Source organism: Coturnix japonica, chromosome 4, assembly GCF_001577835.2.
Source record: "Coturnix japonica isolate 7356 chromosome 4, Coturnix japonica 2.1, whole genome shotgun sequence".
Classification (NCBI taxonomy): domain Eukaryota; kingdom Metazoa; phylum Chordata; class Aves; order Galliformes; family Phasianidae; genus Coturnix; species Coturnix japonica.
Window position 1 is genome coordinate 29,964,673 of NC_029519.1, and position 22,575 is coordinate 29,987,247.

Consider the following 22,575-nt stretch of genomic DNA (forward strand, 5'->3'; position numbering starts at 1 on the left):
TTAGTTCCATGCTTCAGAGGTCTCTTTGCTCACTGTCAGGAAAAGGAAAGACCCCCCTTCCCCATTGTTATTTTCCCTGCAATTGTTTCACTGGGAGCTTTCACTGCTTTGTGAAGCACCACAGCTGGAGCTGGGGCAGGGCAGGGAGATGTCATGTGATGGACTATTGCTGCTGTTGGAATGGAAAGATGTTTCAGTGCAACTGCAGTTGCGTGAAGAGTAAGTGGTCCCAGTAGCTTGTTTACTACTTGTGGCTTCTGGAGTGTTAGTGTAGTCAGGTATCAGGTATCCTTCTCTTTAGGTGCCTTAGAGCTTTGGTTGTTTTATTATCTTCTTCCTAATCTGAATCCTGGAATACTTATCTCCTGAAATACTATTTCATGGTTTATTGGGGGAAGGCATCAGAATGATACATACAAGGAAATAATCCCAAATCACTCGAGATATCAGACGAAAGGGTGCTGTTTGTTCCGGTGTTCTATATCTGGTTTAATAGTTCCCTAGTTCTTTGTAATCTAGCGGTCATACCACATGACGTAGCTTTAGCACAGCGTTGTCATTGTTGACCTGCTGCTGGCATCTCCTGCAGAGGGTTGCACCTGTTCTCAGCCAGGTGTCTCTGGGATTACCCGTGAATACTTCCCATTCTTTTAAAGACCTGCTCTATTGTTGAAGGAGTTGAGGATTACTATGAGCAGAGTCTGGGCAGACAGATAGCTTTTATTCATTTACAAGTTCTAAACCTGTCTTGATGTCCCTCAGATGTCCTCCTGCAGTTTCCCTTTGCATACTGTTCCTTTCAGCAGCTCAGCTATTTACACTCACGTTTCCCAGCAGCACGGTTGTGTTGCAGGTTGGAATGAGGTCCAAGTACCCTCTGCCACACATATGCTCCACCCTGAAAGCTGTGTGTTTGGAACTGTCTTCTTTCTTTTATATGTTACTATAAACCTTTGGTCTGACAAAGTGAAAGCAGAGGGGGAGGAGCACCATTCCTGGTCACAGATGGAGGCAGGGCAACTCTGGACCTCTCCTTCCTTCGCTTTGACCAACCTTTACAATTTATCTAATGTGGATAAACACGGCTTTCTACTCTAATCTAATCTTATCTGGAGGTGTTATGCTGTGAAGTCACGTTACCTCAGTGTTACTCCAGTCACTTGTTTGGCGTATACGACCCATTTTATACCATTTCAGTTCATATTATCTCACCTGAGACAGACATTCCAGTGTCTTTGAGATGAAACGGCCTTTTGAAAATGGGAGCTAAATACTCAGGCAAACGAATAGCCTTACCATCTGCTGTCTTCAAGATAATTCTTCTTGCAGTATTGTACTATGGCAACTCTTTACATGTAGAAATAGATGTCAGTGCTAGGAATTTTCTGTTCTTTTCTTAGTTCTGAAAACTGTTGGGAGGTTGTGTGTAAGTGGCAAATAGAGGCTCTTTGCTGGATGTCTTTGTCCATTACTAAAATATTGGTGGTGCTGTGAAGCCCTTCTGTCACACTGAAAACGCTGAAGTATTTTCAAATGTTTTATTTGAAAAACTTGACAAATTCTTGAAGCTGGTAAACCTGGAGCTTGCTGCAGGGCTCTGTTCCATGTTCTGTTCAGGGCTGTGAGTGGCACCAGAACAGCTGTAGTAGAGTAGATTAAAAAAAAAAGCAGGGAAATGTCTAAACATTTCTTGATATGCCCGCTGTTGTTGTGTAAGCCTTGTTAGAAATCCTGCTGTTTGTGCCTTACCGTGATTAGCAGTTTTGTAAGAGGAGGAAATGCCTATTTGGAATCTCCTCTGCTTAACCCCTTTTGCAGCTCCTGCTGTTTTTCAAGGAGCCTATGTCATGGCTGAAGCAACAGCATTCTTTGATGTGTTACTTCTGAATAGATTCCTAGATGTGTCTCTTAATTACCTCCTGCTAGAACAGATGACAGCTGTCACTTACTGGCATCCTTTCCAAAGCAGAGAAGCTTTTAGCTGCTTCTGTGTGCACATCATTACACTGTTCAGCAGGCCCAGACTGGAAAAAGCAGAGGGAGTCCAGTACTTAATAAGCTAGTATAGCTAGAATTAGTATTTTAAATCTCCAGTGTGTTATACTGCTAATCAGCTCAGCCACAATGCACACCCAGGTTATCAGCACTTCCTCCACAATGTTTCAAGCCTGTCCTTTGCTCTTATATTCCATTTAAAACCCGAGTCACCTGTCACCTGCTCTACTGGACTGGTTTCTATCAGCTCTACGCTGTTTACGCCATGTTTGTATAGTAACTGTCTCCTCCTTCTTTCTTTAGCCAGTGCTGTATATGGCTGGCCATCCTTCAGAGCTTTCATTCCTACTTCCTTTTTTCACCCTTTATGTTAACTATGGGATTTTCTCCTTTTGTGTTTACCATTAGCTGATAGAGGTCTGCCACTACCTGGGCATAAGCCTCATGGTATCACACCACCTAATATGTTAGCTGCTTTCCCATGCGCCCTTGTATTTTAATTTCTCTGCGATTCATTCTAGAGTTTTGGTGTTTTTCACTTGCATTTTTCCCTTTTGCCCATGACTATTTGCAGTCATATGGAAGAAATACAAAACAAAACAAGAGGCACCACACACAAAACCAACATCAGGGAACATGTTTACTCATCAGGACCATTGCACTTGCCTTTATTTATTTTTAATATGGGGAATCATTCTCTTACTTGATTGGCACATGAGGAGATACTTAGTTATGGGCAGATATGGGGATGAGGGGTGCACTAGTTTCTACTCTTCTTCAGAGATACTGGGTCTCTGGTTAGGAGTGCAACGTATCTGTTTTGTGCCAAAGAGTTCAATCCTGCTGCTTGTAAATGAGTACTGCTGGTAGCTGAAAAATGTCTGAGAATCTGAGACAGGAGTGCAGTAGCTTTCCTATCTGTGAGGAGCGATGAGACATTTGCAATGGACATATTTACTCCAATTACAAATCAATTAAAAGGTCGAGCTTTCAGTGTTTCATAACTGTTTTTAGAATGAGGCAAATTACTTACGTGAGAACCTCCTGTATCTAAAATCTGGCTTAATGTGCACGGGCATGCATGGACAGTGCAAATGCTTATTCCATATACAAATATAATGAAAAAATAAATTAGTAGCTCTGTTCCCAATTTGAGTAATACAGAGCTGAGCATACGATATAATTAGGCTGTCCTGCATGTATGCATTACACTGCTGTATCTTATTACGTGGTTGCTACTGTTGTGGAAAAGATTTTGTTATGCTTGGTGAGAGGAGGTCAAGGCTAGAAATGTATGAGTTATTCATTGCAATTTGAAAATAAACCACATTTTTTTTAAGCTCTTTTGTGTTCTTGGGCTAATTATAAGCCTGTTTTATCTTTTAGCATGATTAATGACAGCATTGTTGTCAATACCCATAGTTCCTTAGCACTTCCTAGTTGTGGTTGGTATCCACTCGTAGGAGCCATTGGTGAATCTTGGTTCTCTTTAGGAAGACTTAGACAACATGTCTGCAGAGAGAACAGGCAGGTCCCTTGTGCTTTTGTTTAGCCTCCCTTGGAAGATGAAGGGCAGCTATCCAAAATGAGTTTGAGTCATTTTTAGCTTTGGGGTTCAAGAAGTTGTTTGTTTAGTTTTATAGGTAGTGTCAGTTAAGTCAAGTAACTGTTTATTTTCTGCTTCCTGATGGAAGAAGTGGAAGAACTGATCTTTGTCAATTGTGAAATCTATAGTGGGGAGGAAATGCACACAAATGTTAGGATGAGAAGGAATGGCCTTAAGCTGTGTACTGTGAGGTTCAGGTTGGGTATTAGAACAAAAATATTTTCAGAGCAGTGAGACACTGGCACAGGCTGCCTGTGCAGGTGGGGGAGTCACCATCCCCAGAGGTGTTCAAACCATGTGAATGTGGCACTGAGGGATGTGGTCAGTGGGTATGGTGGGGATGGGTTGATGGATGGACTGGTTGATCTTACTTCTCTTGTCCAACCTTAATGATTCTGAAAAAGTTTGCCTACCTGACCTTAGCCATTCCCCCTAAGTGGGGTGGAGTTAACATAGGATTCAGTCTCACATCCAGACAATTTAAATGCAATGAAGACCTTATAAATCACCTAAATCAGCTGCCTATTATTGCTATTATTTTTATTTTAATTGCAGATCAGAAGGCAGCTGGGTAAATGTCTTGTTTTGCTTATATCAGAAAATTTCCCTGGGTGGATTCCAGGGATTAGACTCCTTCATGTTTCTCCAGGCAGTTTTCCTACTATGGGTTGGTAGAAAGTGAATTTCATCCAGTGTCCGTTAAACACTTCACTGTTCAAATCTCAGGAAACATTTCACGTAGATAACATTGGTAGCTACTTATAGTCAAAAGTCAGTACTGTCAAAATGTAAATGTATTACAGGCAGCATGAGTTAATATTTGTGTGACTATTTCAGGATTTATTTATTTATTTATTTGCTACTTCTGCATTTAAATCTTACAATTTTATCTTCTTATAACTGACTGTGGTTACCTGATCTTGACCTTGGTGATTTGCGGGCAATGTTGCACTTCTTTTCTCTTTTCCCCCTAAAACCGAAATGCTTGCGTCGTTTTAAAGCAAACTTTAGTATTTGCAACAACCTCAATTAAAGTTAGATCATTTTCAGGTTTTGTTGTTGAGGAGGTAGACCGTTATTTTTGGGAAGGTAAAAGAGCCACATACAAAGCTCAGGATATCTATTATTTTCGCCCCTGCTTCGTAATAGAGAGAAAAAGTGTTTGTCTTGTTTCTTTCTTGTTTTAGCACCTTAGAAATATCAAGGATGTCAGGTCTGGTCTTTCCTGTTTTTTGTTGGCAGGGTTCTTGAGTGCCTCTGTTAATTAGGACTTTTCTCAGGCTTCAAATAAATGGCATGCAGTTTATCTTTAGAAGGAGCTTTTGTCCGAGTATCTTGAGTTAAATGGCAGGTTAGGAAATCAAGTTAGATAGCCTGAATAAAAATTGCTCTTTTGATTAGAGTTTTCCTTTTGTGTTACAAATGTTTTTGTGTTTTGTTTTGGTTTTTTTTTTCTTCATTTGTTTTAAGGTATATTAAGGAAGTTTTATTATTCCAGTTTTATTATTTCTAATTTTTGTCTTGTCTTTGCTAATATGCTCTCTAAAATTCTAGTATTTGTATGGTATGGAAAAAGAATGTAATTAAAGCAGAACAAAGTGATTTACAAATCCTTTTGTTCCACTATTCCAGAGCTCATCTTACATTTCTGATTTAGTATAGCGTGTTGTCTTCCATTATAAATCGGTATTAAAAATAAATAAACAAATAACACTGTAAAGACAGAAAAATAAGTGATTAATTCAGAGCCTGATATTTAAAAAAACTTGTGTGTGTCTTGCTAAATGTGAGCAGCTTGAAAACTGTTAATGTCCTGAGGTAGTGTTCTCTTCCCGTAGTACCTGAATATGCTTCCTAAAACTGAAGCCCATCTGGATGGGCATTGGGTGTAATACCATAAAGGAGAAGGATGATAAGCTAGTCTGTTGTTCAGTGGAAATGTACAACTGATAGTGGATGTGAAGTTGGTAAGATGAAGAAATAGCATAACTGTGAGTGAACTCTGCAGTTGGATATGATTTCTGTGTTGGGAAATGTGGAAGAAATCCCAGTTATGCTTAAATATATGTGCATATATTTTCCATTTCTTCTGTATAAACAAATACTAAGTACGTGGGCAGATCAGTGGCTTGCAGATCATGCAAATATATGGATTTTGGTGGAGCTGGGAGGGAAGATTGACAAAATGAATGCACTGATATTTCCTTAACATGTAAATGTTGTTCTCAAAGCACTGACCACAAAGAACTTCAAAATGCAGCCTTGCATTTGTTGTTAAAATATTTCATGGGAATGAAAAAAAAAACAAACCACCAAACCCAAAAAACTCAAGAGCATAAATTTTTATCCTTAAGGGGAGTTTTGGAGGCGGTTGAATCAAGTATCTGGGAGAAAGCTGCATTGTGCCTAAGAGTTAGGCTGTCTGTCCTTTGCTCAAAATGCTGAACACAGTTTACTTTCAAATACACCCAGTATTTCAGGTTATGCCCAAGTGTATATCATAGTTGTTGGAGAGTTGAGAATCATTTTTCAGATCATCACTTAAGCAGCTGTTTTCTGCCAGAACAAAAACTCAGCTAGAGAATGGCAAATGGACCAGTGAGAAAGAAAAGAACCACCTCTCTTGAGGACACTGGCAAACGGAGTGTCCTAAACATAGTGAGGAGGCCAGTCATTCTTTTTTACACTGAGTGAATGTGAGTATGAGGGAATAGCTGGGGATGTGGATGAGTTATAGAGTGATGGCACCACATTTATTCCATCAGATTATGTGAGTAGGTTTTTAGGAGAAGAGTGATGTTACTGATTTTATTTTTTTTTTTTCCTGATTACCATGTGTGCAAATTACAGGACTTTGGGCAGTGAAGTCATTGAGCTCACTCTCTCAACTCTTGCTAAATTTACTGTTTTTCTGGGTGTTTCCTTCCAGAATCAAGTTAATCTTGATCTTCTGTAAGACTTTTTGCTAATGTTTTTTTTTTCTCTTTTCTAGGTAAAGAAATTAAAAGCCTTTGATGGAGATGTATCAAAACTGTCTCAAGCCGATTCCTTCATGTATTTGCTAATCCAGGTGCCAAAGTAAGGAGATAATAGATTTATTTTGTTCATGATGTACTCTCTTTTGGCTGTCAGTTCTAAACCTGTTTGTTTGTTGCTCCAGCTATGCTCTTAGGATTGAAGCCATGGTGTTAGAGAGGGAGTTCTCACCCTCCTGTGCTTCTCTACAGGATGACATGAAAATTATAAGACAGGCAACAAAAGGTAATTAAGCATGTTGGGACACGTATAATACTCTTGTTTTTGTTAGCATGTTAATTAGTCTGTATTATGAAGATGAGAGCTTGAATTTCAGGTACCTTGGCTATTAAAAAGAAGCTAACTCCCCTCTGACAAACGCTGTCCGGGTGTGCCTGGTGAATCTTTGCTTCCAAAATAAAAAATCTGCAGGCCTTGGATCTACTAGTTCATGACCAAAGACTACTAACAGTGTATCCCATACTGACAGAACCCAAGGTGTCTGTGGCTAAAGTAGGACAAGCCATTGTCTTTTGGCTGCAGTTTGCTCATTCGTGCATCACTGACGCTGTGGTTGACTCCAGTCATTACGCTTCTCTCACGTTCAGAGATCTAGAGAGAGAATCACCATGTAGTTTTGAAATTTCTCTATAATGCAGTTACCTTTTGAGAGTGCAGTATTGATGGACTAAAATCTTTACTGCAGAAACTTAATTTTTTTGCTGTTCCCTTGCTTTCTGTTTTTGTTGAATTCATGTTCTCTACATTTCACAAGCTTTAAAATGTTCCAGTTGGTTATTCCTAAGGTAATCACAGAATCACAGAATGACCCGGGTTGGAAGAGACCTCAAGGATCATGTAGTTCCAACCCCCCTGCCTGGCAGGGCCACCAAACATACACATTTACTAGATCAGGTTGCCCAGCGCCCCGTCCAACCTGGTCTTGAACACCTCCAAGGACGGGGCATCCACAACCTCCCTGGGCAGCCTGTTCCAGGGCCTAACCACTCTCCTAGTGAAGAACTTCCCCCTAACATCCAACCTAAATCATCCCTCTTTTAACTTAAAACCATTTCCCTGTGTCTGGTCCCCATTTCCCTTAATCTGGTATCTTCTTCTTTGCATGAAAATTACTCATTTCCTAGTTTAATTTATTAGTAATACTAACCTTTTCAGACACCTTGAGTTACCTATTTGTCCTTTTCCTCAGTGTGAAAGCCCTGCTTTCTGCTGGTATATTCAGTGACATTATCTGAACTACTCCTAGTAGGGCAGAAAGGCACAGTAGTAAAAGTATTCAACTATGAGCACTGGTGCTTAGGGTAGTCATTTCTAGTGACAGAAAAGGGGAAAAAAACCTGTTGTGTTCTTCCCAACAGTGAGGATTGGACTGGTCCTTCCTGTCTCAGGAAAACATCCCCTACCTTAAGCTGAGGTTTGAGTTTGGCCTTTTATTGGGAGCTCGTTGAAATTGTTATACTTTGTTTTGAGCAACAGACACATGTGATGGAATATGTTATGTATTAAAGCAGCCGCACCCTATTGTCCTTCATGTCCTTCACCCAGGACATTTGGGAACTGATGAATTCATTCCCTCCAGACGAGACACTTTGGTCTCCAACTCCTTCATCAGGCCAGTCATGCAAATCAGACTGAGCTTCCCTGTTTTGAGTCCACTCGAACTCATGTGCGCTTCTCCATTTGGTCTTTGCACTTCAGGGTTTGTTGATAGCCTGAAGTTGTTTAGGAATTCTGTCTACTTTTCTATTCCTATCTACCAGGTTTCTTTCCTTGTAATTAAGCCGAGAGAACATTTACTTAAACTCTAACGCTGATAATCACTAGGGGTTAGAATGGTCTAAATAGCTTGGTGGATTCTCATCTAGCCTGCAAATGGATGCATCCCGTAATGACACTAAGCAGGCACTCACTATGCAGAGTCTTTAGATATTGCTTTCTCATATTTGCCTTATGAAATTTGGCGTTCCCTTTTGTATTCTCTCCTCCTTCTTCTCCCTTGCTCTCTCACCTATATGTTGTTAGATCAAAGACTGTGTAATTAGTTTTTAGCCTGCTAATTCTGAAATCCAAAGATACAAGGGCTGTCTGCCTCCAAAATGATAGATTAGTGTACTATGTTAAGCAGTTAAATGTGAGGTAAAGGAGTTGTAGAATGTGAACTTTGTGGTAAAATATTTTTTTAAAATGTATAAACTGCGATCAAGAGGATTCTATGTTCTATTATGTTAATTGGTGTAAAATATATTTATTACATTAAAAACAGCTCACATTATTTTTCTTGCCGTATAGTGACTTACAAATTTTCAGGTACTTAGTTTACTGTGCCATTTGTGTAATGCTCATTTGTTAACTCTTAACAGTTTTGAATGTCTGTATCTTATTTCTAAGGTGCTGCCCTCAACAGGTGTGTTGTTTTTTGTTCCTATGTGTGGGAGATGAGAAGGTGTATGAATTCAGATTGTGCACTACTGTGCATTTTGCAAAAACGGCATGTGTGCAAAGCAGGCTTCTGATGGAGAAACTTTAAGTGCCACTTTTATTCCATTTGACTCTGCTTCACACTGAATATAACTTTGTGCTGAGTCATCACTGATGCCACTAAAGTGAAATAAACGTCACTCCAAGTTGGTGATCACATAGAAATAAAGTGGTGATTCATAATGGCAGCAGGGTACACATTGAAAACTTAAACATTGCCTGACGTCTTTTGAGACCTGACGGATGAGTCTCCTAAAAGGAATAATAACCTCCTAACCCAATCCTGACAGATGGCAAACAGATCCTGTGAGGTGCAGAGCGTTTGCTTTGCACTAAGTTTAGTAGGAGGTAAGGATACTTGTATGAGATACTTTGCACTTTTCAGGATTAGACCCCGAATGTTTTGTGAGCTGCCATGGGTTGCCTTGGAAATACTACACTTGCAAAGCTGAAGTCTGAACATGTACACAAGGTTTGCCAACTGTTGTTGTAACTCTGAATTATAGAGTCCTTTTTTTTTTTTTTTTTTTTTTCCAATTTTCAGTTCACTACAGAGTCCTGTTAAAATAAAAATGCTCATCTTTGAAAGCTTGAGGAGTTTGGCAACTGTGCGTGTATTTCTAAACAAACAGTTGCTTGACAGCAATTTTCTATTCCTTACAGAGTTAATGACTTGTGAGGAGCTGCATTCCATATTGCACTTGGTCCTTCAGGCTGGGAATATTATGAATGCGGTAAGTGACATCCAGAATGGAGTCGTCTGATTGACCAGACTTCCTTGTTAGTATTGCAGTCCATTTGTTTCACACGATGCAACTGTTTGCTCTTTTCTTTTTAGGGAGGATATGCTGGCAATGCTGTTGGATTTAAGCTGTCATCACTGCTAAAGCTGGCAGATACAAAAGCCAACAAACCTGGGATGAGTCTGCTGCATTTTGTTGCGCTGGTATATAAAAGCTATTTTGTTGGTATAAGTAACTGATAGAAATCTAGAGCCATAGATAATCAAGAACAGAAGGAGCCATGTGTCTCCATAAAGTGGCCTAAAACTTTGATTCTGATCTTTGCTTTTCAACTCCTGGCACAAAATTCACTATTTTCCCTATGTCTGGCAATCCTGTCCATTGGAAATACATGGCAAACTCGATTTCCTAATCTCACATAGAATATTACGTGTGTCTAATTTCATCACTGTAGTTGTTCTCTTACTGTCCTGAATTTTTCTGCTGTAGAAGTGGCTTCTTTTGACAAATACTCATATTCTTCTTGCTGAACCATTTCAGCAGCATGTTTCCTTGTTGTTGTTTGCTGTTTTTTTTTCAGCTCTTGATGGCCAACAAGTGCCTTTTAAGTTTCTGTGGCCTTCTTTAAATTTGTTTTCAAACTTCCTGATTTTAAGATTTAAATGTTTCCGTATGTGACTTTGGTTAACTGTATACAAACTGATTTAAGAGATTACTAGTCAGGTAACAAGGGAGTATTAACTGATGTTTGTATCTGCTTAAACTGTGGGCATCAGTAAATTGTCCTTTCTCTAGCATTCCCTATCAGCATACCTGTCTTTTGTGTTCAGTGGCAGAAGCAGCTATTGCTGTGTACTGCAAAATTGAATTGTTTGTTTCTAGTTCTCATCCCTGCCTTTACTTTGAAGAAGTATTTTCTTCTGAATTGTGTTAGGATTGAACTGGAAGAAAGAGTATGGGAGAGAAACCTTTAAGTGCACTCCCAGAGGCTTTGGAACTGCTGGACTTTGAGGTGTTTCTTTGTGGCAATGGAATGTTAATAGCTTGTGTGTGTTTTGGCTTTGTTCTGTTTGTTTCAGGAAGCCCAAAAGAAAGATGCTGCTCTTCTCAACTTCTCAGAGAAAATTAGGGATGTTCATGAGGCCGCCAGGTAGGTCAAAAGAAAGCTGAAAACTTATGGTTAAACTGTGACTTGGAACTCTGGTTTGTGAAGCAATTAGGTTTATTCAAAAAAGTCTTGGCACAAAACCTGAGATCTTTACAAATGTTTACTGTAGCTTTGAGGGCTTTATTTCCATTTGCTAGCAGAAGTATGCCTGCAATGTGCCTTCAGGTATAATGTTTTTTTCTGACATGATCTCCGTAGGTGTTTTGTAGTTTTGTCTCTGTCAAATAATATGCGCATATTTGCTGCTTTTAAGAGATTGGAATGATGCTGTTTGTTCTTAAACCAATTTTCATCTGTCTCTGAGCAGACTACGGCATTCTTGCAAGTCTGGTTCCTGATACAGGTGCTGGCCTTGGCTTCTTTTAGATGTTTTTATATTTGGTTTGCTTCTTCATTTTGGTCTTGGGTGGAAAATCTGAAGGGTTTGAGGCTCGGTATTTTCATGTCATTGTCTCTAGCTGCATAATGTTAACCTAATTCATACCTAGATAACTGTACTCACTTTTGTGAGATTTTGTGATCTAAAGCACAAAACTCGAAGCTGGTGATCCTAGAGTTCTATTCCCAGTTCACTACTTCCTTACTCCTTGACCTTTGGGCAGTCTGTTTACATTGTTGTCTGAGCTGTAAAATTGCTCCAATCTCTTATATCTAATGCAAAATTAAGTCATATCTGCAAAGAACTCTGAAGTCTTCTGAGGAAAGGAGTGGCCATGGAGTTAATCGGAAAAATTTTTGATGGACCACCTGTGTGGCTCTCTGCCATCCAACCCACACACCTTCTTGGCAGTCTGCCCTAAGGCCTGCTGAGGAATGTAGCTTCTCTCAGCATCCAAGCCCCCTGGCAAACTGCAGGGGAGCAGGCAGAATCTGAAAACTGGTGGTACTTTTCTAGCCATTTTGTTCTTTGATCACATTTGTTAATGTTGAAAATGTTCTGTTGTAACTCATGATGAAATCTGTTCAGGGAACACACTCTATACGAAAGTTAAACAAAACAAAATGCATGTCTTACCAATGGGTGTGAGGAAGATATTTCATTATTAGAGACACAACTGTCGTGTATAAGTTCCTCATAAATCCTTCCAATCAGAGCGTGTTAAAACAACCACCATTATGTACTTGTTTTTTTATCTTGCCTTCCTCCCTTGTAGTCCTTTATCCTCCTTCTAAAGCTGAATCGTCTACGCCTTTTCTCATTTGCAAAAACATGCAAGATTTTCCCAGCACAGGGAGCTTACCTGAAGTAAGCAGAAAAAAACACCAGCATTCAGTTTATTTATGCATGCTGTCACCGTGGTCTAACCGTGTGCGCTTCAGGTGGTCAGCTGCAAATTTTTCAGCTTCTGTGTTTTAAAGTGTGGCCGCTGGTGGATTGAAAGTAGTTTTTGGGAAGAGTAGTGTATCAGCTCCTAGACAAAGCTCAGTGCTCTTGTGAAAGAAATGCCATAGGTTTAGAAGTGTTGATTCTCAAAATGACTGAAGGATTTGGGTGGGAGTTCTCATCATGCAGAAAATGAGTCTCACAGGATACAGCTCAGATTACATCAAATGAGAGCTCTGTCCTGTGGTCTTAGATTTGTTGAGTTACCTGTGCCCAAAAACAGGAGCAGCTCCACTGCTGGTATGTGGTAGAAAGATGAAATGTTACAACTACTGGGTTGAGACCATGAGCTGCATTGCTGTGACAACTTAGAAGAAAGTAACGTGCAATTTCATTATGCCAAATACTGTTGCCAAAATGGGCAGCCCTGGCTGGCAATGTGACTCCTTGTTGTGCTAGCATTGGCATTTGAACGGTCATGTAGTCAGATGGACTAAGGAAATGACCCATCTGGAAGGAAATGTATTTATTCTTTTGTCAGATTAATTTTCTGTGCTCAGAAAATGACTGCCATCTAGAAAATAAGTGTCCAGGGAGGGGGAAAAAACACTTGACAGGGTGGTATTGCCCTTTCAGGCAGTACAGCTGGGTAGGACTGGCTGGAATTAATTGTGAAACCACACCCCATGGGAATCTTTTAAAGTTGCAAATAAGAAAAAATGAGCTTATCTCTCTCCTAACTTTCGATCTATACTTTAGAAAGATTTTCTGAACAGGTAGGTCTTGTTTGATAGCCAGGTTGCACTTCACGTGGAACATCAGTTTTGAAGCATATTGTGGCTAACCTAGGGGCAAATCCTTCTCCTCAATAAGCATTCTCTGTATATGCATTTTTAGGTTATCAGTTGATAACGTCGAAGCAGAGCTCCACTCACTCTCTTTCAAGACAATATCTGTTAAAGACAGCGTTCGACGAGACCCGAAACTCTTTTACCAGATGGAAAACTTTCTGCAGGTTTGTAGGTTAACTGTGTTGATGTGTTACCATCACCTGAATACAGGAGCATTCCTCAGCTCAAAGTAGTTTGTGTAGACATGTCAATAAACAGTAGCATTGTTTTAATATGTCTACCATATCAGTGGTACAAAGGTGTTCCAACTACATGGTGTTTGTCAAGTAAGAGCGTTGGAAGGATTGTGTTTTTACTGGGAGGGATATGGAGTGTACATTGCCCAAGGCTTGTTGGGCAAGTGTGTTAAATGCCTGTGAAATGCCTGACAAAGATCAGTAGTTAAAATATAAGACAATTTGGGTTGGTCTCTACTTTTCTTCTTAACTTGCAGATAACTATATTTTGGGCAGTTGTGATGATATACTGGACCATGTGAGTTTTTGCTGAGAATAATTAACTGAAGAGGGATTCTTAGAAGCTTGAATGCTAAAATCTTGCTTTCTGTACTAGTTTACCCATTGTGCAGAGCATATTATTCTAAGCCATACCATCACTACTTGGTAGATTCTGCCTTTTTAGTATCTCAATGACTTCATAGACACGAGTGTGTGTGGCACTTAACTTTGAAGCAAAGTTGTAGGTATTTTCCAAGTAGATGGTGATGCCTGGAGAAATGTGTACTACTCTTCAATGAAATGATTTTTGTTTTATGCTATAGAAAATTATTAAAAGTTAAAAAAAAAAAAAACCACCAACAACAAAAAACTAACAGATATTGATCTAGAACTTAACCCACACTGATTCTCAACTTGCAAGTATAGTGTAGTTTTTCAGATGTGAAGGTGATGAAGAAAGGGGTGGGTTAGGATTGAAATAGCTGTCCTCATTCACTCTGAATCGTTGGCTTTAATCCATTGCACCCAGACTCTTTAATGTTATGTTCTGACATGTTTGGCTTTTATTTATTTTTTTTTCATTTTTAATTTAATAGCTGTTTTTTATGTAACACTACAACCTCGTTTAGGCCGCATTCCAAAAAATGTTGAGAAAAAAAAATAATCATTTTAGAAATGCATACCTTACATAAAGACTTCCGGTTTTTGTTTTTTAAATTTTTAAATATAAGTCATATTTATAATTTTTAAATTATAAGTCATAACCAAGCTGATTAGAAGTCAGCTTTCATTATCTCATCCTCATGAATAAATTACCGAAATATGTGGGAGGAACTTATTTTCTATGTATGCTCTTGTCAATTGTCCAGTTTATCTTCAATCTATTTTTTTTTCCCCTCTAAATGCTATCAAGTCACATTTGTTCCTACCCTACTGGAATATTTGCCAAGTAATTTCCTGGCAGCAAATTGTCTTCAGTGGTCACCCGTGCCCCCAGCTGCCTAGTCACAATCTAGTGCTGCAGCATGCAAAATCTTTAAGGGGTCACAAATTAGACAGTGTCAGAAAACTGATTTGTCTGGAAATTAACTTTCTTCAGCAGGTTATTTTGGGGTCCCATCTGTTCTCAGATGTGGTATTACATAAGGACGACAGTGAATGGCTGATGTTGCAAATCAGGGAGACCAAAAATTCAGTGGTTGTTCCTTTATGCAGTTCTGCTCAAACTTACGTACTTTTGCCTGGTTTGTATCCTAGAATTTGCATGTTGATTGATGCGTTTTCCTTGACCTTCTTTCATCATTTTGCTGAAATGACTGGAAGTTTCCTTTGATTAGTAGTTCTTCCTCAGAGTCTTAATTCTCAGGCCTCTGTAACAACAGTTTTACAAATTTCATAAGCTCCTAATGTATACATCTCCTGTTGTTACTTAATTTTTTCTGTTTGCCATTGTATATTCTTTGCTACAGTTTGCTGTGAGACATCTAAAGGAGCTAGAACACCAGAAACGAGAATTAGAAAAGGAAGGAAATGCTCTCATTGACTTTTTCTGTGAGGACAAAGAAACTATGAAGTTGGATGAATGTTTCCAGATATTTAGGGACTTCTGCTTAAGATTCAACAAGGCTGTTAAGGTAAGCACTGTTAAGCTTGACGCAAGGCTGTTGAGCCTGGAATGAAGTTCTCACTCTTTGGTAATAAATACTGGTTCACATGAATTGTTTTCTGTGTAAGGGATGCTTTTTTTATCTTGTGGTGTTTGATGTATTTGTAAAAATGGTGATGGCAGTGGCTACTTTATTCCTTTAAATGCTTTTTGTGGGTGAAAGCTCACAAAGTGAAACAGAGTACAAAGATCTCATCTTAAGTATGACTGTTTATTTGCTGCATAGCCTGACTTGGTCCCAGAGAAGTATTCTAACACAAATGTAGCAAGGAGTAGTGTCAGCATCGGTTGCGATTTTTGTTCACAGAAGTCTGCCTATCGTTAGAAATAATTTTTAGGACTTTATAAATAGCGTGAATTAAGTGGATCTACAGATTTATTTTTTACTGCCTTATGCAATCTGTGGTTGACAACACTTTGCATAAAATCTTTTGTTTAGAAAGAGAGAAAAACATTCCTGATTAGTAGCGAGCTAACTGAATGTACAGCTAATGTGTATGTAGTACCTTTAGCTTACCCTGTACCACCCAGCAAGTGTTATACATGTCAGTAATGTACAAGTATATTAAACAAAATGGTAGTAACTCTTGCAGACTTTTTAGTGAGAGGTGACTTCGTGAGTATACAAAGGACATGTTCAGTCATTTGGAATTGAGGATTTCAATCTTAATCATACATCGCATACAAGCGGTTGATGGATGGCTGCTACTTCAAGGCCCAATGGGGACTGCTCTTATCTATGTAGGCAGTAGTCAGAAATGATAAATTACTCTCTTATTTGCAAATACTGAAAAGATTTTCTTGCTGAGTGTTTTGTGAGGATTAACCTAAAAAATTAACGGAACAATTAAAGACTGCAGTTCTGAGAAATAAATGTAGTGTTTGGACAGCAGAGTCAGCAGTCAAAAGAGATGGTTTATACCGCGATGGCCAACTGTGCATGTCTCACATGTTAAGAACACTTTTTGTTTTTGCAATTTTAGAACATGCTCCCGAGTCCTTAAAATAGGTTTATCATTTGAATAAAACCTCCATAAGCATATTTTGGCTGAGGCTAACATAGCATCTACAACAATTTTAAACTATTTTGCTTTACAATGGGATATTTGAAGTTAAGCTTTAGCATTAGTCAAGAGTTAATCCTGTAATCCCATACCTGTGAAAGAAGTCTCCTGCCACATTTTTCCTGAAATGCTAGTTTTTTCTTTATCCTTTCTTAGCTGTCGAGTTTCTGAGGTCTCTAACGCATCTTATCTTTCACAGCCCTGTGTTGTCTCAAATCCCCTTTAAGAGGTGTAGATTAACCCATTCATCAAACAGAGCTTCAGCATTAGACTTTTGTTTACTGAAAGCTTTCAGGCAACTATTTATAGTTGTTCAGTTCTTCCGTTGTCACAACAATGGGAAAATCAAACTAAACAGTGCTTCATTTCAACATAGGTGCGTGGGGTTTTTTTTGAACAGCCATATAGGCTTTCTGGGAACAAAATTAGCATGCTGAAAAACTGTAATTTTTGAATCCTTTATGAAGACTAGCCCTTCCTCTTCTTTTGCTGCAGCTTTACTGGCTGAAGAAAACCCGGTTCTTCATTCCTGTTGAACTTTCCAGGTTATTTTCTCAAGTTTAACCTAGATTAAATCTGAAATCTAGAGGTGTCAGTTAAAATGTTGATGTTCACAGTAAACCACTGCTAATGATTGTAGCAGAAAGGTGTTACTATGTTGTCTTCCAAACACAAACTGCCTCTTTCTATGTCTTTCTAAACCACAGCCCCTCAGCCTAGCTACCAAAATCTCCAGCCTGCCTGGGGCAACTTCTGTGCAGTAGTTGTCGATTTTTGAAGCCAGCAGCAAACAAGAGATCCAAAACTGGAATGAGGTGTTTATTAAGTGACATCAGTTGATGTCTAAGTAATGATCACGAGACATTGTATGAGTTTTTTCATTTGCTTTTGTTTGCAAGTCATGTCTTCTCATGAAGTTTCCAATCTGTTATGTTCAAGTTGGGGGTAAACAGCAACCCTTGGAAACTCCACTTGCTGCTTCAATAACAGTTGTTGTAGTATGGGAGGATGGAAAGAATGCAGTGGCTTACATGATTGTCAGACAAATTTGTTTTTAAAAAAGAATATAATGCTCAGCCAGAAGTTTACTCACCAGATAAAACTGCTCTCTCTAAACCTATTGAGCGTAGACTTGAAGGTCTCCGTATACAGCCACAATTATTTGCTTGGACATATAGTCTAGTTGGGCTTGACAGATCAAGTTTTCAGGCTCTGTGGGGACTTGTGCATTTTCTTCTTATGTTAATTGGACTGATGTGCCTCCAGCATCATTTATGCAGGGCACTACAGTCCATATGGTTAATGATTGCACACTGTGGTTGCCATGGTGAATTTTTGTGTGTATGTATTGGGGGTGGAGAGAGAGTGATAGCAGGAGGAACTAACTTTGATAGGATGAAATAAAGGGAAAGATAAAGCTGTCTAACTTGTTCTCATGCATAGAATGCCATCCTCTGTAACATGGATTTATGCATTTCCTTGTCAGGAAAACAGGGAACGAGAGATTCAGGAACTTCATAATCTGCAAAGGCGAAAGGAGCTGGAGGAGAAACGTCGATCCTGGGCCGCTGGAGAGCTTGGAAGCTTTGGACGGAGCAGCAGTGAAAATGATGTGGAAATGTTGGCCAAAAAAGGACTCGAAGAGTTTCTTCCCTTCTTGCAGCAGAGACCTCAAAGCCCTTCATACAGAAACCCCAATTCCAAACGCTCTCGACTTTCTCTGGGGATTACTGCAGACAGAGAGTTGCAGAGTTTCCTGGAAATTTCAAAAGAAGAGGATCCCAATAAATTTAACAGCCTTCCCCGTGCAAACACCCGACCAGTAAGACCCAATGTAGCCTGGACTGAATCTGAAGAAACTAGAGATCCCAATTTAAATACCTTGCACTTACACCAACAGTCTGAAACCAAAGGGAAAAATGGTGGTCTGCGGCAGCTGCGTCCAGCACAGTCCAGTCACTTTGGTGGCTCAACCAGTACAGGTGCCCATTATCCACAGCGAAGCACCAACTGCAACATGCATGCTTCCAATGCCTCTTGTGAGGAGTCTGCTGATATAAATGCTCTGGCCCTTGCAATTGAGGAGCACGAACTTGTTAAAGGATTAAGGAAGTTTGATATTCAAGGAGCAAAGCCAGCAGAAGATATGCCTCTAATATATTTAGAGGATGTTGGTGGAACAGATGTGGAGACTCTTGATGATCTAAGCTTGCATTCCCTTAGCACTGCTGATGACGATCTGCCTCCAGCTTGCAGAAGCTCTAGAGAGGCCCACAACCATAAAGGCAAGGCAGTGGGTTGCAAGAGTGAAACTTCAGAGCCTGGCAGCAGCAGCCCTGTGTCGATGGACACAAGTATTTCAGGAAGTAGGGAAGATGGGCCAATGTTCTACGTGTCAGATACTACCACTGACTGTTCTTTGACACTGGACTCTGAAGAGGGGAATGACTGTAAATCATCAGGCAATGAAGTAAGAAGTGAGGCTGGCAAAACACGCTCTTCTGTTAATGGTGCTCAGTACAGGCCTAGAACACTCTTCCCAAACCTAAATTCAGCTTCTGCCAAGGATCCGTCTCTTCACGCTTCCACAAATGATAAGGACGATGCCAACAGCAAACACTCGCTTTCTAAAGAAAAATCTGTAAAAAATAAAGACCCAGTAGGACCAAAGAGAAACTCTCTAAAAGACAGATCTCCAAGTTCCTCAAAATCCAGTGGTACTCGCCCTAGCCACACAGCTTCTTCCAGACCTGTTAGAACTTTGAATGCCTCTGAGAATGAAAGTATGAGGAAAGTGGTGCCTATTTCTCGGTCAAACAAAGCACCAACCAGTGTGAAAAGGCCAGAAGCCAAGCCGGCGCTTCGTGAGACTACTACAGTGGAAAGCCGCCTGTCTCGTCGCAGCTCTGTCCGAGGCACTACAGACACACTGCCAAGAAGTCCTTACAGGCACAGCATGTCAGTAGAAGAGCCAAGGTTACAGAGGGGGACTGTCACCTCAAGCAGCGCTCATTTTGAGAGGGACAGAGTTGCTCTCAAGAAGCCAGCCTCTAAACCTGCTAGGAGTACTGCAAAATCGAAGATGGATGAGACAAAGATGTGTCGCTCCAGTGTGAAACCCCAGACCCCTGTAGATGACACCAAAGTTAGCCCTGTCAGTGCTCCCAAAACACCATCCACTGTCCCCAGCTTTGCAAGGAATACAGTGGCTTCTTCTTCAAAGCGTGCAAAAGTGGATCTCTCCACCTCATCCAAACCTCCAAGCATTACCAGGTCTGTGTCCCAGAGGCTACCTAAAATGAAGCCAGCAGCAACCTCTGATGATATGAGTCCAAAGGAGAATGGAGGTAGTACTTTAAAGAGAGCAAATAGTGCCAGAGTGTTTGGAAAAAGCATCCTCCAGGGAGACACTGTCAGCACAAAGGCACAGCCTTCACCAAAGGAGCAAGGGGCAGTGGAAAACTCCTCTCTTAAACTGAAAGATGCAAACCGGACCACAATAGGTAAAATACTAAAGCCGTTACTGAAGTAAGGGGAGGTTTTTGAGTCTTAGAATATCTCTTGCACTGGATGTCTCTGTTATGGAATTCCTTAAAACACTAACATCGCTGATAAGCGGCATCATGTGCTTTTTAATGTACCACACACCAATGGAAAAGGGCAACTGGTTGTGTTCTGGTCTAAATCCTCTGTTAAGAATTTGGATGTCTTTGAAGCCACTGTGATGGAATAAGAGCGTAACAGCAAGTCTTTGAGCATTTGTGATACGGAAGGTCACCAAAAGCCAAAAAGTTTGAAGAAGATAAGCTATGAGATGAAGTGCTTCATGATAGAAAACATGGATAAAGGCCAGTTTTTGTGTACATGAAATTTTTCCTGAGACTCAAACGTTTGTGTTTGTAGGTTTCTTACTCACTGTCAAAGAGAATCCCGTGGAACAGTACTGAAAATGAATGTAGGTGATTGTGCTTTACATTGTTTCTACTGCCTTGGATTCAGGAACTTTTTTGCCTGTTGCAAAGTCCAATGCTGGCAATTGGACGGACTGGGAACTGCTGGCCAAAAAATAGTAAAATGGGATATTTGCTGTTTGTGGCTGTCTTTAACCTAACTGAAGAATTTTTAGCATGTTTTATGAATGTGTTCGTGTGTCTGGAGAAAACCTCCTGCTGGCCAGGAGGCTTATTCTCCAGGAATGTGGCAGCATTGTCTTGCATGCACAAGTAGATAGGGCTGGCCATTGGAAGGGCCACCAGTAATCACTGGGATGATGACTACTTCTCATCTGACTTGTTCCAGTCACAAGCAAACTTGCCAGCTTTTGGTCATACAGAAGTGCCATATATTTATGATACATATCAAGGATGTTTGCAGTTCAGCTCTTGAAGGCTGCATTGTAGTGCTGAGCACTTTCTTACTTTTCCATGTTTCCACTGGTTTATGTACTACCAAATTACTTGAATGTTGCAATGGCTCTGATTGAGCCATCGGTTTCCCTGCCTCCTCTCCTTGTCAACGTGAATATTTAGCATGAAACACGGAGCTTACGCATGACAATGTTTTTGTAGACTTTCTTCGTTGCTTCAAATGTGGTTTTTAATGTTTAAATACTCCAAAGGATGAGTTAAACTAGTATTTGATAAGCTTTTTACAAATAAAAACACCTCCTTTTTCCTGCGGATACGAATTTTCATGTCTTGCTAGTCTAAGGTACGGAGAATGAGGGAGAACTTGTTCAGCGTGCCATGCATCTTCCTAAGGGAAATGTTTGTAGGTGGGGAAACTGATCACTGTTCTCCTGAGCATCCTATTTAAAGAGTTGCCTTTCCACTCACTTACAGATGAAGCCTCATTTAATAATAAAAACAAGAATAAAATAAAATGGAAATCTCTTCAGACAAGTGGCATTGACTTAGGGTAGATCTGCTTTTCTACTCTATCCCTCAGTGCTGGAAGTGTATAGCTCAGTGAGAATGAGCCGTTTAATTGCTCATGTGCATCTCAAGGGCTAGTATCAGGGACAGCTACCTTTGTCTTTTGAAGTTGGTAAGGGGCCCTTAGTGTTTCCTGATGTCTTACTGCAGACATTGTACCCAAACACCGCAAAGTATTACATAGGGCCTCTTGTTTGAGTCTGTCCCACAGGGAGAATTTATATAGCCCACATTTTGGCAAGGGTGAATTTTTTGTTTGAAACACCCTGTATAAGCTTTTTGAATGCTGCCTCCCTTGTGGGTTACATGAAAGAAAAGCATCTCCCTTCTCCTTGTTTGTATCTGTATGTATGTATGCCCATCTGCGAGAGCAGATGATTGACTCTTCTCCTTTACTAAGAAAAAAAAGAAAAAAAAGCAACCAAACTTTTATTGGTAGCGAGCTTGAAAAATAATTTAAATGTGTTTTGGTATATGTAAATTTCTATAAATCTGTGTAAATGAAAACTGAATGTATTTAATGGAGCATTTATACATTTCGGAGTAACTTGGTAGTTTAATAAAGTTCCCATTTACTGGGTATGGGCTTCAGCTTTCTCTTTCCTGTAGTACTTTTGGCTTTGGTTCTGGAGATCCCCAGCGACTGGTGACTGGCTGGGGAAAGTCCCCAAAGAAAGGGCTTTGCAGCAGAACTACTGGCATTTGAAATAGGAGGCTTGTTTTTGTACTCAGATGTGCATTTTGTCTTTAGTTTCTGGATGTTCCTGAGGCAGGGCTTTCTGCGCAGGCCCAGGTATAATGCGAAAGGTATTGGGTGGTGGATGCAGCGCCTCGTGTTCACGTTGTGTGCTGTGGCCAAGACAAATGTTCATGGCAATAACAAGTCTGGATCTGTCACTATCTTCATGCCTTTTAGCTTAGCACACTTTATTGGGAAATCCCAGCTTACAGCTCCCAGGGCTTTGCAAATAAAGAACAGCCTGTTTTACAGGAGCAGGTGGTGATTTCTGCACTGTAATTCTGAAGTTTTACCTTCCATCCCATTCTCCTGTGATTTTTCCCTGCTTCATTGCATAAGATAAGAAAAAAGCAAAGAAAGGCAGCCAGCCTCCTTGTCCTCAGGGAGCACTTCCTCCCCTCTGCAATGGGAATGGCTTTTTGGACTGGAATTACTGCTATTTGCAAACTCGTTCAGCCCCTGACTTTTCTCGTT

At 40.1% G+C, this 22,575-nt stretch overlaps 1 protein-coding gene across 2 annotated transcripts in view; it reads left to right on the forward strand.

Moving 5' to 3' along the window:
- The window catches only part of FHDC1 (FH2 domain containing 1), a 33,081-nt gene extending 11,128 nt beyond the window's left edge, over nt 1-21,953 (forward strand). For both annotated transcript variants that reach the window (XM_015861329.2, XM_015861330.2), the window contains exons 5-12: nt 6,594-6,679; nt 6,762-6,862; nt 9,779-9,849; nt 9,954-10,061; nt 10,938-11,008; nt 13,248-13,365; nt 15,168-15,332; nt 17,915-21,953. In XM_015861329.2, the coding sequence (XP_015716815.1) occupies nt 6,594-6,679; nt 6,762-6,862; nt 9,779-9,849; nt 9,954-10,061; nt 10,938-11,008; nt 13,248-13,365; nt 15,168-15,332; nt 17,915-19,960 (2,766 nt within the window). In that variant the 3' untranslated portion in view covers nt 19,961-21,953. The remainder of the gene's footprint in view (nt 1-6,593; nt 6,680-6,761; nt 6,863-9,778; nt 9,850-9,953; nt 10,062-10,937; nt 11,009-13,247; nt 13,366-15,167; nt 15,333-17,914) is intronic.
- Nucleotides 21,954-22,575: the final 622 nt, after the last annotated feature.